Below are 17,500 nucleotides of genomic sequence, written 5' to 3' on the forward strand. Positions count from 1 at the left end.
TTCACTCTTGCATATTCACACATTCACTCTTGCATATTCACACATTCACTCATGCATATTCACACATTCACTCATGCATATTCACACACACACACACACACACACACACACACACACACACACACACACACACACACACACACACACACACACACACACACACACACACACACACACACACACACACACCACACACACACTCACACTCACACACACACACACACACACACCCACACTCACACACACACACACACACACACACACACACACACACACACACACACACACACACACACACACACACACACACACACACACACACACACACACACACACACACACACACACACACACACACACACACACACACACACACACACACACACAAAGACACACACAAAGACACACATATATATTCACACAGACACATATACACAGTAGCTATATATGTTACCATTTCCTTGTATTCTGAATATCACTTATGATGATGTCATTTCTTTGTGTTACATTGGCCCTTTCACCTTCCCCCACCCTTGATCTTCCTTAGTACACACTGTAAGTGAGTAATCCACAATATGCTGCAATGCATAGATCCTTTGACCCCTGTAGCATGCTAAGTGCATAGTACATCTTCCGTGTATATGTTGTCCTGGCCCAGTAGGATCATGTTCATTTGGTGTGAAGAATTTATTACTCTTTTAAGTTTATGGTTGGTTGTGTGTGTCGTGTACTTTATTTCCTAAGTGTAGATTTAGAATAATTATAGTAAGCAAAATTTATGGTGGATGAGTCATTTTGGGTAGTTTAGTGTGGATAAATTGCTCAAGAATTTGTGTGTTAACTCATTGATGCTAGGAACATTCACCATGTAAATGGGTCCACAAGTATTTAGTCATCAAGGATTCAAATACTAGTATTGCCTAACGTCACCTGTTGAATAGGAAGAAATAATTTACTACTAAAATTATTGTCATTAGTATTTAGAGTAATAATGTTATTACAATAATGCTAAGAACAAAAATAACAGTATTAGAAAAACAGAATTTCACCAAAAAATTCAAGGAATGGGGGAAACAGGCCTAGTAATCAAATTATTGGTGCCAAAGCACTAGTAGAATCATCTGTGTGTAAGAAATAAACAACAGTGCTCTCCCAGTGTGAATGGATTATGGTGAATTTTTTTTTTTTTTTTTTTTTTTTTTTTTTTTTTTTTTTTTTTTTTTTTTTTTTTTTACACATATGCAACGCACACACACACACACACACACACACACACACACACACACACACACACACACACACACACACACACACACACACACACACACACACACACACACACACACACACACACACACACACACACACACACACACACACACACACACATATATATATACATATACACATCTATATATATATATGCATATACATATACATAACCTACATGCATAGACCCACACATATACACATGCATATGTACACACAAGCAAAATGTATGTTTATGTAGATGTATAATTAATTACTTATTATTTATAGTTTTGCTGGTAATATGAGGGATTTTGATACTTTATACAGTTATATTATAAAGAAATGGCAGTAACTGTGCTAGGTATTATAGATGTACCTTCACTGATCAGGCACACATATATATAGACTTGCACATGTTTAGGAGTTTCATAGAATACAGTCACAGTCACTCTTGTATACCATATATCATGGGCATGGTAATATCTGGAACTTTGGATTTATGAGTTGTCGATAAGGCGAGACAGAAGAGGTATGACCAGGGAGCTGCTCGAGTGCTATTTGATGCCTTCATAGGAAATTAGATAGGATTAAAACATTGTTAGAGTATTTAATGGATGACCATGGTGACAATAGTTTAGATAAAGTTATTGCATTTTCAGTGGGTGTCTTTACATGTTCAATAGCTAATCAAAGTTACTTCAATTTTTCAGAGTCTAACACTGAAAGAGAAAGTGATACCTCTGAAGTTTAAGGAAAAGTCCTCGGATGAAGCTCCATCCTACAAGAATCTTCTGTTGTGGATGGTTCGCCTGATTCATGCAGATCCCATGCTTATGCTGAATGTAGGTTCCGCGTTGTAACGTGATTAATTAGTTAATTGTAATATTGTGCAAAGACAAAGGATTTTGTGCATGGTTTTGTAATGAGATGAATTTTTTAAGGAATTTGATAAATGCCTCATTTTGCTAAATCTTTTCTTTGATTTTTTATTAACAGAATCAGGGCAAAGCAGGTCATGAGATCCAGAGTTCCACACTTGAGCTCATCAACGGCCTGGTGTCTTTGGTCCACAATCCCTCAATGCCTGACGTTGCTGCAGAAGCCATGGAGGCACTGCTTGTGCTTCATCAACCGGAGAAGATTGAGATGTGGAATCCTGAAGCTCCCATCAATACATTTTGGGATGTCAGGTAAAATAAGTGGAATAATTATGACCGTGATCTGTATCAGGTAAAAGTTATAATTACAAAAAAAAAAAAAAAAAAAAAAAGTAAGTCTGTCACTTCATATATTGGTTGGTTTTTAAGATACCTTCAAATGGGGGACTTGAACTTTACATAGATTATCTAAATGTCCTGCTCAGTGACTAAAGCAACAGAAACATGTGCACACAGATTGATGCTATCTAGAAAAAGTATAGTATGTGGATATTTGATTATGTTGAGAGAAAAAAAAAACATCAATGATGATACTTATGAAAAGGAATATATAGTGGTAAAGTGAATTACAATGTGTGATAGCATTACCAAAAATATTTTATCCCTCTACATTGTGTTATAATTAGAACCAAATTTTGTTTAAACTTCTCTTGTAAACTCTAAAGGATTTTATTTATTACTGAAGATATGATTGTCCATTAGGTACTGCTAATCTAAAGCCTCTCTGCTTGTTACAGTTCACAGGTGCTGTTCTCCATATCCCAGAAGCTTATACAGCATCAGATTGTCAACTACACAGAGATTCTCAAATGGTTGCGGGATATCTTGGTTTGTCGTAATGCCTTCCTTCTTCGCCACAAGGATTACGCCAATTGTAATATTGGTGCTCATATAGCTATTTGCAAACAAGCCCATATCAAACTAGAGGTGGGTTTGGATGAATTTTCAATATTCAGTTTTTATTTGTCACCTGATCAGAATGTAAATTTGAAGTATATTGATGATAATATCTTTGCTATGATTATTACACATTTCAGGTTGTGTTCCTAATGTACCTGTGGAGCATAGACATGGATGCTGTGCTAGTTGCTATGTCATGCTTTAGTTTGCTGTGCGAAGAAGCAGATATTAGGTGTGTGTGGGATGAAGTTACAGCAACAGTTACCTACCTATTACCAAACTATCATGTCTACCAGGAGTTAGCTTCTGCCTCTACCGTCCTCACAACAGGTATGTAATTTGGTTTTATGTGACTGACCAATTGTTTTTTGTTTTTTATTTCTTATTTTTTATTATTTATCATTATTATTACTTTTTTTCAATATTATTATTATTACAGAAAGTAAACATCAGCTTCTAGAGGGCATAGTGATGATATACAAGGTTCATATTGATTCCTTGAATTTTGTGAACGATTATTGCAGACAGCTAGCATTTTACTACAGGAATGTGATTACTTTACACTACATTCACTTACATACAGGAGTATTTGATGTTTTAATAGTATTTCATCTTTATAACTTGGACTATCTAATATGTATGAAGAAGTATTTTTCAGGTAAGTCTTAACTTGCAAACAATAAACTGCTTGATGAGTTGATGTAGAATTCAACTGTGGTACATAATCTATTCCTTGTACAAGATGGGTTATTACTAACATTAGTTTTTTGTTGCTGTCGTTGGTTTTATCAGTAAAGCAAAGTATTTTATTCCCTTAATGCAGCCTCTTTGGAATCCAGAATTTTTTGCCAACAACACCACCAGGGTAAGGTCTTTATAGATATACAATTTTTGACTTATTTAATGGTAGTTAATGTCTATTTTGTTTGATATGTATTTTTAGATTTTTGTTTGCACATGTTCTAATGAGGAGGTTGACGTATTGTGTCACGAAAGTGTGTAGTGTTGAGTGAAATGGTTATTTTTGCATGAAATTGACGTATGATGAATTTGAAATATTTGTAGCTGTGTGGATATAATTTAGGCATTCCCTTTTATGTCATTTAATCTTCTGAGGCAAAAAGAGAGAGAGAGAGAGTGAGTGTCTGTCTGTGTCTCTGTGTCTGTGAAAGTGAAGAAAGGGAAAGAGGGAGGAGTTTAGAGACAGATAGAGAGGCATTTGTGGGTTTGAGTGAGAGTGGGTGGGTGAGTGAGTGAGTGAGTGAGTGTGTGAGTGTGTGTGTGTGTGTGTGTGTGTGTGTGTGTGTGTGTGTGTGTGTGTGTGTTTTATTCTTTTAAGGTATGTTTGGGATTTTCCATTAATGTAAAGATATGTATGTATACATTTGTTTGTAGATAGACTTGTATTCTGTAATAGATTATTGATCATAGGTAGATAGCTTGCACTGTTAGCAAGATATAAATCATTCTCCAGGTAGATGTTTACATTATTTTCTTATGACTGATGGCTTATACATATATGTGTATTTATATGAACATATTTTAATACAGTTGAACATTAAAGAACTGAAATATCTTCTTATTCTTCCTCTTGTTTTCTATTTGTTTTTGTATTTTTCCCTATCCAGGAAAAAAGTATATAGTGTGCAGTAATGTGTGTTATTGATGTTGGACATGAGAAAAAGAAAGTGAATGCCCAAATTATTAACTTATGGAATTATGGAATTACAGGCAGGGCTGCCCTTCAAAAACGAATCATGGGTTTGCTTCGGAAGATTGAGAAGTGGACGCCAGGCTGTCTTCAGGTAAAAAGACACTAATTGGATTATATTCACTCTCTCATCTCTCTATCTATCTATCTATCTATCTTACTCTCTCTCTCTCTCTATCTCCCTCCATCTCTTCCCCCTCCCTCCATCTCTCCCCCCTATCTCCCTCTCTCACTACTTGTACAAAACATTTGTAAGATGTTTTTCTTCAGATAGAGACAAGGTTTAACCAAGCCTAGTTTATCATCAGTCTCTCTGCAATATTAAATTTTCTTTCAATTTATATTTGAATTTAGTGAGGATAACACCAGTTATGTAGGTGATGCTATTGATGCTATGTTATCTCTTGCAGGCTTGGGAGGACACTTTTATAAACTGGGAAAACTCCACAAAGATGTTAGTGTCTTATCCAAAAGCAAAACTAGAGGAGGGCCAAATATCAGACAGCTTCCACCGCACTGTGTATAAGAGGAGAGCCTCACACCAGAGTACAGAGCATGAGCTGGAGGTATGATGCTTTATCAGTTTTTTCTGTTTTTTTTTTTTTTGTTTTTTCTCTGCATATATGTAATTGTGATTTGTACAGAGATATTTTTAGCAAGCCTCTTCCAATTTTGCTTGTTACAGTTTTAGCCTCTTTAAATAGGAGCGTGTGTGTGTGTGTGTGTGTGCGTGTGCGTGTGCACGTGCATACGTGTGTGCATGCACTAGTTCTGTTTATTGTAAGCTATTGATTCTATTTATTGTGATATGTCAAGAATCTTATGCTTATATTTATGCAGTCAATAATATGATAATTATTTTCTTATCCCATGCTAGATACAGGACCAAGTAAATGAGTGGGCTAATATGACTGGGTTCCTCTGTGCTTTGGGTGGAGTGTGTTTGCTGGGGAAGTCCCCTTCACGGCAACAAGGTGTTAGCTCGAACCTCACAAGTGATGTAAGAAAACCTGCAGTTTTACCCAATACCAACCAGGATATGCTGTACTGTCCAGTCACACAGTGAGTGATCATGTTTGATGTGATTGTACTGATATTTGAATTATATTATTATATTCTGAACTATCATTTTGCCTGAGCTTTAAAGACTTAAAATCACACAATAGTTGAGTATAGTATTCTAATGATATTCTTTTTTTAAAGATTTGTTGGGCACCTCCTCAAACTCTTGGTCTGCAACAATGAAAAGTTTGGAACACAGATTCAGAAGCATGTGAAAGAGTTGGTTGGGCATGAAATGTCACCTTTGCTGTATCCAATTCTGTTTGACCAAATTAAGGTCATTGTGGATAAATTCTTTGATCAACAGGGCCAGGTAATAATGTGTAGGAATTGTTTGGATGTCGGTATGTTTTTTTTGTGTGGATAGATATGAAGGAACTGATGTAGAAGAGGGGAATTTTGTTCTCTTTAGATATTGGATTCCATCAAGAGTAGATAGTGAATCATTATAACCATCAGTGAAAAAAATTTCAAGTGATGGCAGGCTGTGTTTCAGTAGTACAGTTTGTCAAATGACATTTTCAAATTGTAAGCTATAATTCATCCAATTATTTCAGGTTATTGTAAGTGAACTAAACACTCAGTTCATTGAACACATAATATTCATCATGAAGAATGTATTGGAAAACAAGACTGATCATCCATCCGAGCATCTAGGGGTCACTTCCATTGAACCCATGATGTTAGCGATAGTGAGGTGAGTTTATCTATGTATCTTTCTTAGTTAAGGGGATTTTTATGTATCTCTACTTGTTATTTTTCATCTTTTTCTTCTTTTTTTTTTTTTTAGCAAATAAGCAAGTATCAAAAAATATCCATTGCTGTGATAACAAATCATTTGTTGGTCTCTGAGTGACCTCTCATTCTTTGCATAACAGATATGTGCGGCATCTAGACACCACAGTGCACACTTTGCACATCAAGACCAAACTGTGTCAGTTGGTAGAGGTGATGATGCAGAGGAGAGACGACTTGGCCTTTAGACAAGAGATGAAGTTCCGTAACAAGATGGTTGATTATCTGACAGATTGGGTCATGGGGAATTCTCACCAAATTGCTCCTCCAGGAACCATAGATGTGACCACTGTTTCAAAGTGAGTAGGTTATACAATGCATGTTTGTGGTATTGATAATGAATAACTTTCTCTTTGGATTTTATTTGTGTATTTTTATATCTGTTTTGAAGTGTTGTTGACTGATGGTTTTCTCTTTTGTGGAGGGTGGAGAGCATCCATAGTGACAAACATTACACTCAATAAAAAGATAATGAATGGCTCAAAAATTCTGTATAAAAGGATATCTAGTCAAAACTTTATTAAGACAATAACTCTTCTTGCAGCATGTACATGCAGTACGATATCACGGGATGTTGTCGAGACCTTGATCAAGCATGCATGGAGGCTGTTGCTGCCCTCTTGCGTGGTCTGCCTCTCCAGCCAGAGGAGAGCGACCGTGGGGATCTGATGGAGGCAAAATCTCAACTCTTTCTCAAATATTTTACTCTTTTCATGAACCTCTTGAATGACTGTATGGAAGCTCAGGAAGTGAGTATATTCTTTCTGATTAGAAAGCAGTTATAAATCTTATTATTGGTCCTTGCTTCTTGTTATTGATACTATTTTTCAAACTTACACCAGATTGCAACACGCTCTTCAAAAGAATATGAATGAAAAATTTTAAAGGTTATTATACACGTCCTAATTTCCTTGATTAACTTCCAAAAGGTTGAGAAGGATGTTGCACGGCAGCGGGTGCAGCCAGGTAAACTTTCAACACTGCGTAATGCAACCATCCAAGCCATGTCAAATCTACTGTCAGCTAATATTGACTCTGGGCTGATGCATTCCATTGGACTAGGATATCACAAAGATTTACAGACTCGAGCAGCATTCATTGAGGTATGTATGTTTCTGGCTTAGTTATAAGAATAATTGTGCTGATGAAGACTATTTTCTATGGTATTTTCATTCTAGATATGGACAATAAGTATTGGAAACTATCCTGAGATAATGACTAATTCAGTAATAGTTTTCATAATCCAGTGTCTACCATTGCCTCACATATAATTTAGCATCAGTTTTGACAACATGGTTATTATTCTTTCTTAGAAATGTGAACAAACCTATATATTGAGTTCTAACATTCTGGTAACTTTTGTACAGGTGCTAACAAAGATTCTTCAGCAAGGCACAGAATTTGACACACTAGCAGAGACTGTGCTTGCCGATCGGTATGAACAGTTGGTGCAGTTAGTGACGATGATTGGAGACAAAGGAGAACTCCCGATAGCTATGGCTCTGGCATCTGTTGTTGTTACGCCACAAATGGTAAAATTCAGTCTGTGTTTTATCGTTTCCTTCTGTCATCCCTTATCATCTTGAAAAGTTTGAAATTCGAAGTCTAGTTTCCTCTTTTTGAGATGAAGTAAATGCAGCTTGTGTCCTATTGGAATCTTTCTATATAAAAATGGGTCATTCCATTCTTGTTTTCTTTGCAGGATGAACTGGCAAGAGTGTTTGTGACATTATTTGATGCCAAGCACTTGCTATCCCCATTACTCTGGAATATGTTTTACAAGGAGGTTGAAGTGTCCGACTGTATGCAGACTCTGTTTAGAGGCAACTCACTTGGAAGCAAGATCATGGCATTTTGCTTCAAGGTTCGTGCAGACGTTTCTATGAAAAAGGCTCATGTTAGATGCTGTAGTAATTACAAATTTATATGTATGTATGTATGTATGTTTATATGTGTATATATGTGTGTTTAAAATGTGAATATGTGTGTATGTATATATATATATATATATATATATATATATATATATATATATATATATATATATATATATATATGTATATAAATAATATATATATATATATATATATAATATATATATATATAGAGATATAAATATTATTAGTTATATATACATACATACATATATATATATATACAATATATATATATATATATACATATATATATAAGTCATATATATATATATATATATATCATATAGATAGATAGATAGATAGAAATAGAGATTTTTATATATCCATATCTATATATATATATATGTGGTCCAGGTAATTTGCAAATGTTTTCTAGTACTTGCTCCGTAACTGTAGATATTTTGAATAAGCTGTAATTTATTAATTTCCACTTCCAGTTCTTAGGAGTATATGGGGATAAACCATATTTAGAGTTTGTCATTAATTAAAATAATTTTATGTACAAGTATTAGTTTTCATTAAACCTAATGTTATAAATACTAGAGGTTGAAACTGTTCTGTAATTAATATAAGTTTTTTATCTTCAAGGATATACTTTTGTAATTTTATTGTAGAGTATAATGTAACAGGACCTCTGCTTAATGCAACTGATCCTCCCCTCTAGATCTATGGAGCATCTTACCTGCACAATCTCCTAGAACCCTTGATACGGCCACTAATGGACGACGTCACCCATTCCTACGAAGTTGATACTGGAAGATTAGATCCATCAGAGAATGTAGAAGAAAATAGGAGAAATCTCATAGCACTTACACAGAAAGTCTTTGGTGCTATCATTTGCTCTTCAGACAAGTAGGTTTTTGAGGATTTTTACATTAATTTTCTTTTTTTTTAATGCATGTGGAATTAGTAACCTGTGGTCAACTCTATATTATACACATGCAGATAGATATCTACACATATATACAAATCACACAATGGAAATGTTTATACAGGCCTCAAATTCTTCGATACTTGTTTATAGGTGATCTATTTTGGCATAGTGTGTTTACAGTCATATGTTAAGTATATTTTGAGAACTTTTGAGAATCTGATCCCTTATGCACAAGTTCTTGAGGAGTATGAAGAATTTTTGAAAACAGTTAATAGCAATGGCTTACTTTGTTCTGTAGGGATGTATAAGAAAGTGTTAAAGGAATTAACTTTATGATCTGATGATTAAAAAGTGTAACTCCCTTATCTTATAATCAGTAATTGATAGAAATTAAAAATAGAAGTAATGCATAATGTTGTGAATCATTTTATCACTATCTCGGAATAGGACATGATTAAAACAAAAGTTGTCTAATAGAATATATAAATATAAGTCATTAGATTTAGTTCTGAACCACAGTGTTATAGTTGAACTATCTCTAAATATGAAAACGATGTACTACACTTGTCTTTTGGTCGATGTTTTACATGCCATTGTTTTATAGAGAGTTCTATATCCAAAGTGCTTCTTCTTTCTCCAAAACAGCTTTCCACCTCAGCTACGAAGCATGTGTCACTGCCTTTACCAAGTCTTAAGTAAAAGATTTCCTCAGTTCCCACAAAATAACATTGGTGCCGTGGGAACTGTCATATTCCTCCGATTTATAAATCCTGCTATTGGTGAGTAAAAATGATCAGTAGATATTTGCGACATGTATCAGTGTACATATATGTAGATGATTATATATATTTAGAAATGTTCTAATTATTTATGTAATTGCATGTACTCCTACTTTTTCTTTCATCTTCATCATATCTTTAGTCTTTAAAATTGCAAGCTGTTTTAATTCTATATTGCTTGTTGAATTGCAGTTTCCCCCTGTGAGACTGGCATCCTGGACAGTCAACCTTGTGGACAAGTGAAGAGAGGGCTGATGCTTATGTCTAAGATCCTGCAGAACATTGCCAACCATGTTGAGTTCAGCAAAGAGCAGCACATGCTCCCCTTCAATGACTTCCTGAGGCAGCATTTTGAAGGGGCAAGACGGTTCTTCATCCAGATAGCCAGCGATTGTGAGAGCGTGGAACAGACCAGCCATAGCATTTCATTCATCAGTGATGCTAACGTGCATGCTCTTCATAGATTACTCTGGAATCATCAGGAAAAGATAGGTGGGTGTTGGAAATTGGAATTCTGTTGTGTGTATCTCATGTTCTCAATTAGTATTAAAGGCAATAGTAAGATAAGGGAATAGTTTGAGAGAAAAAGATAGATAGATATCAAGAGGTTGTGTAATAAATGAGATACTTTGAAATACCATGAAAAAACAGACACATGTTAACTTCTAAACTACATTTCAGGGGAATATCTGTCAAGCAGTAGGGACCACAAAGCAGTTGGCAGAAGACCATTTGACAAAATGGCAACCTTGCTAGCATACCTGGGACCACCTGAGCACAAACCCATTGATTCTCAGTGCGTTTTAGAAATAAGTACATTGATGTATGACTTGCTTCATCAAGTGATTATAGTTTGTATTAATGCAGAATATGTACTAAATGTTATTGCCTTCTCTTGCACAGATGGAGTAGTATGGACATGACAAGCACAAAGTTTGAGGAGATCATGTCCAAGCACAACATGCACGAGAAAGACGAGTTCAAGTCCATCAAGACGCTAAACATTTTTTATCAAGCAGGAACATCTAAAGCTGGGAATCCAGTGTTTTACTACATTGCCAGAAGATACAAGTATGTTTTCATACAACTAGATTGTTAAGATACATCTAATGATTCATAGAAATTTGTAACGAATGAAATTAGATTGGTGTTTCATTACATTTATCCATGTATTTGTGCCTTTGACAGAATTGGGGAAACAAATGGCGACCTTCTCATATATCATGTGATACTCACTCTCAAACCCATTTGCCGAAAGCCTTTTGAACTTGTCGTGGATTTTACTCACACTTGTGCGGATAATAGATTCAGGTAAGATCACCAATAGATGCTTGCTTTTTTTCTCTCTTTCTTTCTTTCTTCTTTTTTTCTTTTTTTTCTGTTTTCTCATCTTTTTTTTTCCTTTTCTTAGTTTGGTTATTCTATTACATGTAATAAGGAAAAAAAATTTGGTTGGCATATGTTTGTCTGTAAGTTTTTGAGACATCCTCCTTTTAACATTAAGGAATATCTTCTCACAGAACGGAATTCCTGCAAAAGTGGTTTGTAGTGTTACCTGAGGTTGCATATGAGAATATCCATGCGGCATATATCTACAACGCCAATTCCTGGGTGAGAGAATACACAAAATATCATGACAGAATCTTAGCCCCCTTAAAGGTAAGAAAATACAATGTGCTGCATTGTTATATAGAAGTAAGAGGGATATATGGGATATGATATACAAAATAGGAATGAATAACTTTGATATATTGGAACATCAGATGATATACTGTACAAGTAGAAAGCTCTGTGACGATCTCAATTTTTTTTTTTGTTTACTTTGTTTACCTTTTTTATGATTATAATTATTTACAGTAATCCAGGACATCTCCCTATTATCTCGCATACCTAAGTGTCCCATACTGTTTTCTAAAGATAGATGGGATTGATAGATGAGTTTTCCCCAATTATGAATTTTTATATATATATATATTGCTTTCTTCATTACAGGGACACAAGAAACTAATTTTCCTGGATGCGCCAGCACGGTTGAATGATTATATAGAGCCTGACCAGCAGAAACTTCCAGGGGCAACCACTTCCTTAGATGAGGATCTCAAAGTCTTCAACAATGCCCTCAAATTGTCTCATAAAGACACCAAAGTTGCTATCAAAGTAAGAATTAATTTTGTTTTCAGAGACAAGTTTGCTGAAGTAAAGTTTATCAAATATTTTGTGAAGTGGAATAGTTTGTAGAAGTTAGAGTCTACTGTTTTAAAAATAGATTTTGCCCATTTTTAAATCAATTTTAAACATTCTTAGGGACTAGAGAATATGATAGATTACACAATAGTTCAGAAGTTGTGTATTTTCATAATCATCTGCAGGTCAGTACAGCACAGGAATTACATGTTAGGGATAAGAATATTATTGAACATTAAAATTCAAAGCATAACCCTGATTACAGGTGGGTCCTTCGGCAATCCAGGTAACCTCAGCAGAGAAAACCAAAGTGCTGTCCCATTCTGTACTTCTCAATGATGTTTACTATGCTTCGGAGATTGAAGAGGTAGAGTATTTTATGGATATTATATACATATTACTGATCTAAATTTATGATTTGGGTAAAACATGTCTTATAATATACAGGATTTTACCTTAAATCTTGGGCTGTGCCACAAATACTTTTTGAGCTGTTTTCACCAGATTATATGTTCAAGTGACTTGCATTGTTATGATGATGTTCTATTAAAGATATAGTAGAGTGAGGTTTCCTGAAGTTGTTTTATGAGTTCCAAGCAAAACGTAATGACATTTGTATTTTTCTCTGACTAGGTTTGTCTCGTGGATGACAACCAGTTCACGCTGACCATTGCAAATGAATCTGGACCCCTATCATTCATTCATAATGACTGTGACAGCATTGTCCAAGCTATTATTCATATCAGAGCAAGATGGGAACTTTCTCAGCCAGTGAGTACATTACAAGTATTGTTGTATATATTCTAATGTTGCTGATCATTTTAGATACTTGATTTTGATTAAGGTAAAAGAAAGTTATAGATTTAAGAAGTACCTGTTTCTCCTACTTTTTCCATTATTGATAATAACCCATGTACTTCTAATGATGATATTTGAATTTAGTGTGTAAGGATATTTGTATGGATCTTTCCTGTCTTTTTTCTCATAATTTTTTTTTATTTGAGTGTCATGTGATTAATGCTCAATGTTCATTACCTCTCCCAAAAGGACTCGGTAACAGTGCACCAGAAGATTCGGCCAAAGGACGTTCCAGGCACCCTGCTCAATATGGCGCTACTAAACCTGGGTTCACTAGACCCAAACCTGAGAACAGCAGCTTACAATCTCCTTTGTGCTCTCACTGCCACCTTTGACTTGAAAATTGAAGGACAGCTATTAGAAACTTCAGGTAAAAGATCATACCTTAAATTTGTTTAGCTTATTTGCTCTTGTAATGGGACTTTGAAGAGAAAAAACATTTCATATTATAGTGGTTTTTATACTTCTTTTCATTCTCTCTATATCAAAGATATTAGGGCAATAAGGATGAATTACAGATACCATTATATGTATTGAATTTTAATTATACTTTTGATTCAGAAGAATAAATATGCTTAAAGAAAAATGTTGAGAAACATTACCTCATGTTTCTTTCCTTTATTAACGATGGCTATAAGATTTGAAATGGAGAAAGAACGAGTGTTTGGTATATCCTTATATTGACTCAACAAAGTGGCCACCAGTTTAGAGATTCTTATGTCCTCTTTTCTGCAGGGTTGTGCATTCCATCCAATAACACCATCTTCATCAAGAGCGTCAGTGAGAAGTTGGCAGCTAATGAGCCTCACCTGACGCTAGAGTTCCTGGAGGAGTGCATACAGGGCTTCCGGGCTTCCAGCATCGAGCTCAAGCATTTGTGTCTTGAGTACATGACGCCGTGGCTGCCCAACCTTACAAGGTAGGGGAAGATCAGGACTTGTGTGCCTGTTTGTGGTTGTGTAGATTACGAAATATGAGTTTAAAAGAGTTAAGTTTAAGTCATGATGCAGCAAAGTTGTTTTAATAAATGCACCAGAAATTTGTCTTTAGTATAGATAAATATGTGATATACGATATGTGTATGTGGGGGGATGGGGCCTTTTACAACACACTCTAATGTTCATATCATTGCAAATTTTATAGGTTTTGCAATCATCCTGATGACAAGAAGCGTGCTAAGGTTGCCATGATTCTAGATAAGCTCATTACTCTGACCATTGAAGAGGTGGAGATGTACCCATCCATACAGGCCAAGATATGGGGTAACATAGGACAGGTAAGTCAAGTGCTTTCTTCATATCATATATAGTTTTGCCAGAACTCAGTTAATTGATTTCAGATTTTCTTTACTGTTATGATATTTGTGAGGGGAAATTATTAATCAAAGATCATGGTTGGTGATAGACAGTATGTTGTATAGAATGTTTAAAAGTTTTCAATACTATGCTGCAGTGGGGAGTGTCAAAGGAGATATGTCCCCCCCCCCCCTGTTCTCTCCCACTTTTGTCAAAAAAAAAAGAAGATAAGTAAGCAGCAGTTATAAATGGGTATTGCAATCTCTGCCCTTCTCTAGAAAAAAACAAGTGGTGAAATACCTAAAAATTGTACATATATGTTGAATCCCACTGTTAACATAAGCTAGTTGTATTACTGCAAATGACTTGTAGCAATTACCCACATCTGCTTTAGCTTGCCAAGAAAACTAAGTCAAACATTAGCCTTGCTAGCTAAGTGTCCCATTTTACAAAGATTATCACTTTGGAAGAAAAAGTTTTATTTACCATTTGCTACAACCTGCCTTCTAATGAGAAGTCAAGTTATTGTAGAAACTTGTGTCAGCATAGGAGCTCTGCCCATACTACCAATACCAAAGCTCTATGTTCCATGCTATTATAACTCTCTGTTACTGTGAGTTCACTCCTGAACTATTACTGATATTTGACTCATTTGACATCATTGCAGTAACCTAGTCTTCGTTTGATCCTGGAAGTGTTATAAAAGCTAGATCAGATCTGCTCATTACTTATAAGTATTCACTTCTCCCATAACTTTCTAGGACCAATGGGTCGTATTGTTTTTATTTTGATGAAATTTGGGGTTGTATTTTTGTTACCTCATGGTTAATACACTTAGTAATTTTCTTAAACATAAACTAACAGGGTTAAATGGTGTCCACAGATACAGTAAAAAGCAATTAACCCTTCTTAGATGGGTATTTTTCATAGGGTCAGATCAATTTCTTACTCCAGTTTTCCTTTTGTTGAAATTAAACTAATTTTCCTGAAGTTGTGTAACTAAGGCATCATACCAAATGCTAATTAGTTTCACTTTGCCAATGTATAATACATAGACTCACAAAGCAAACCATAAGTCTAGAAAATAATAGAAATCAGACACATCTTAACCCTATGACGACGGTGCGTCACACCCGTGTGACACAGCTAAATTCCCGATGCCGGGGCGTCATGCCAGTGTGACGTTTCCAATGCTATATTGCAATGGCCCGGCGTAGGGGTTTTAACCTAGTGCATGCGCTGTCGGGAAAGGGTTAAGATGTACAGCCCAAGCTGAACACATTAAGACGTGACCCATCTTAGAGGGGTTAACCGACATCTTGTAATATCAATTATTTTTTATTTTTATTGTTGGTAATAATCATCAGTTTCTGGCAATAATAATTATTTTATTTGCAGGTGTCAGAGCTAATAGATATGGTGCTCGATTCCTTCATTAAGCGATCGGTGACTGGAGGACTAGGATCGGGGCAAGCTGAGATTATGGCTGACACAGCTGTTGCTTTAGCCTCAGCTAACGTTGCTTTAGTGGCGAGAAAAGTCATAGGACGGCTGTGTCGGGTAGGACCCAATTCATTTACTATGAAAAAGATATTATGAGAAAAAGCATGGATGTTTTCTTTTGTTTTTATGGATATTCTTGTTCAAGGACAGATTCCTCTAATTGAATTAGTGTATTTGATAGATTGGGTAAATGGAGTGAGTAAACTTGCATTTAATACTGCATTAATTTCATATTCCAGCATACAAGAAGTCTGATTTTATACACAGTGGTATCATTTATCCTTGATCATTACAGGTGATAGACAAGACATGCACTTCCCCCACATCTACGCTGGAGCAGCATTTGATGTGGGACGACATAGCCATCCTGGCACGCTATTTGCTCATGCTCTCATTTAATAACTGCCTGGATGTAGCACGCCACTTACCGTACCTGTTTCACATCATAACTTTCCTGGTGTGCACTGGGCCACTCAGCATGAGGGCCTCAACACATGGCCTAGTTATCAACATAATTCACTCACTGTGTACCTGTACTAAACCCTCATTTTCTGGTAAGTTTGAACTGATAGTCAAGTCTTGAAAAGGTTAATAGAAATCATATCTTTTCAGTCTGAAATAGTGATTGAAATTTGAATAGTCTAGCTAAAATGTATTCATTTGATTTTGCAGAAGAAACCCAGAGAGTTCTTCGACTATCATTGGACGAATTCTCCCTGCCCAAGTTTTACCTTCTGTTTGGAATCAGTAAAGTGAAATCTGCAGCAGTCACTGCATTCAGATCCTCTTACAGACACACAGGAGAGAGGGGACTAAGGCAAGATTTATATAGAAGTTACAACTAAATTATGTGTACATTTAAATGTACACACACACACACACACACACACACACACACACACACACACACACACACACACACACACACACACACACACACACACACACACACACACACACACACACACACACACACACACACACACACACACACACACACACACACACACACACACACACACAAAAACACACACAAAAACACACACACACACACACAAAAACACACACACACAAACACACACACACAAAACACACACACACACACACACAAAACACACACACACACACACAAAAACACACACACACACACACACACACACACACACACACACACACACACACACACACACACACACACACACACACATTTTATTTATTTTTTTATTTTTTATTTTTTATTTTTTTTTACTTTCTTGTAGATTTGTTATTTATTTTTATATGAAATGTTTGAAAAGAAATTTTAATTGTTTATATATATTCTATAAATTCTTAGTCTAACACATATATAAAAAGCAACATCATGTCTGTAAATTTGCAGATTTGGGCCAGATCGTAGTCTTTCCTGTGGAATGG

General features: G+C 35.5%; 1 protein-coding gene across 1 annotated transcript in view; it reads left to right on the forward strand.

The window, feature by feature from the left end:
• Nf1 (neurofibromin 1) overlaps nt 1-17,500 on the forward strand; it is a 95,531-nt gene that overhangs the window by 37,138 nt on the left and 40,893 nt on the right. Inside the window, exons 11-42 of the mRNA XM_086544332.1 lie at nt 1,962-2,093; nt 2,248-2,441; nt 2,927-3,116; nt 3,227-3,419; nt 3,913-3,954; nt 4,821-4,894; nt 5,211-5,366; nt 5,678-5,862; nt 6,004-6,175; nt 6,420-6,559; nt 6,741-6,956; nt 7,202-7,406; nt 7,587-7,760; nt 8,025-8,189; nt 8,360-8,521; nt 9,259-9,446; nt 10,114-10,247; nt 10,440-10,739; nt 10,929-11,043; nt 11,151-11,318; nt 11,436-11,558; nt 11,768-11,906; nt 12,240-12,404; nt 12,697-12,798; nt 13,065-13,202; nt 13,479-13,659; nt 14,025-14,208; nt 14,433-14,565; nt 15,983-16,144; nt 16,383-16,641; nt 16,760-16,904; nt 17,466-17,500. The exon at nt 17,466-17,500 is cut by the window's right edge and continues 192 nt beyond it. Of these exons, the coding sequence (XP_086400458.1) occupies nt 1,962-2,093; nt 2,248-2,441; nt 2,927-3,116; nt 3,227-3,419; nt 3,913-3,954; nt 4,821-4,894; nt 5,211-5,366; nt 5,678-5,862; nt 6,004-6,175; nt 6,420-6,559; nt 6,741-6,956; nt 7,202-7,406; nt 7,587-7,760; nt 8,025-8,189; nt 8,360-8,521; nt 9,259-9,446; nt 10,114-10,247; nt 10,440-10,739; nt 10,929-11,043; nt 11,151-11,318; nt 11,436-11,558; nt 11,768-11,906; nt 12,240-12,404; nt 12,697-12,798; nt 13,065-13,202; nt 13,479-13,659; nt 14,025-14,208; nt 14,433-14,565; nt 15,983-16,144; nt 16,383-16,641; nt 16,760-16,904; nt 17,466-17,500 (5,071 nt within the window). The remainder of the gene's footprint in view (nt 1-1,961; nt 2,094-2,247; nt 2,442-2,926; nt 3,117-3,226; nt 3,420-3,912; nt 3,955-4,820; nt 4,895-5,210; nt 5,367-5,677; nt 5,863-6,003; nt 6,176-6,419; nt 6,560-6,740; nt 6,957-7,201; nt 7,407-7,586; nt 7,761-8,024; nt 8,190-8,359; nt 8,522-9,258; nt 9,447-10,113; nt 10,248-10,439; nt 10,740-10,928; nt 11,044-11,150; nt 11,319-11,435; nt 11,559-11,767; nt 11,907-12,239; nt 12,405-12,696; nt 12,799-13,064; nt 13,203-13,478; nt 13,660-14,024; nt 14,209-14,432; nt 14,566-15,982; nt 16,145-16,382; nt 16,642-16,759; nt 16,905-17,465) is intronic.

The sequence above is a fragment of the Penaeus japonicus genome, unplaced genomic scaffold (assembly GCF_977035675.1).
Source record: "Penaeus japonicus unplaced genomic scaffold, GWHDUDI00000001_assembly GWHDUDI00000015, whole genome shotgun sequence".
NCBI classification, from domain to species: domain Eukaryota; kingdom Metazoa; phylum Arthropoda; class Malacostraca; order Decapoda; family Penaeidae; genus Penaeus; species Penaeus japonicus.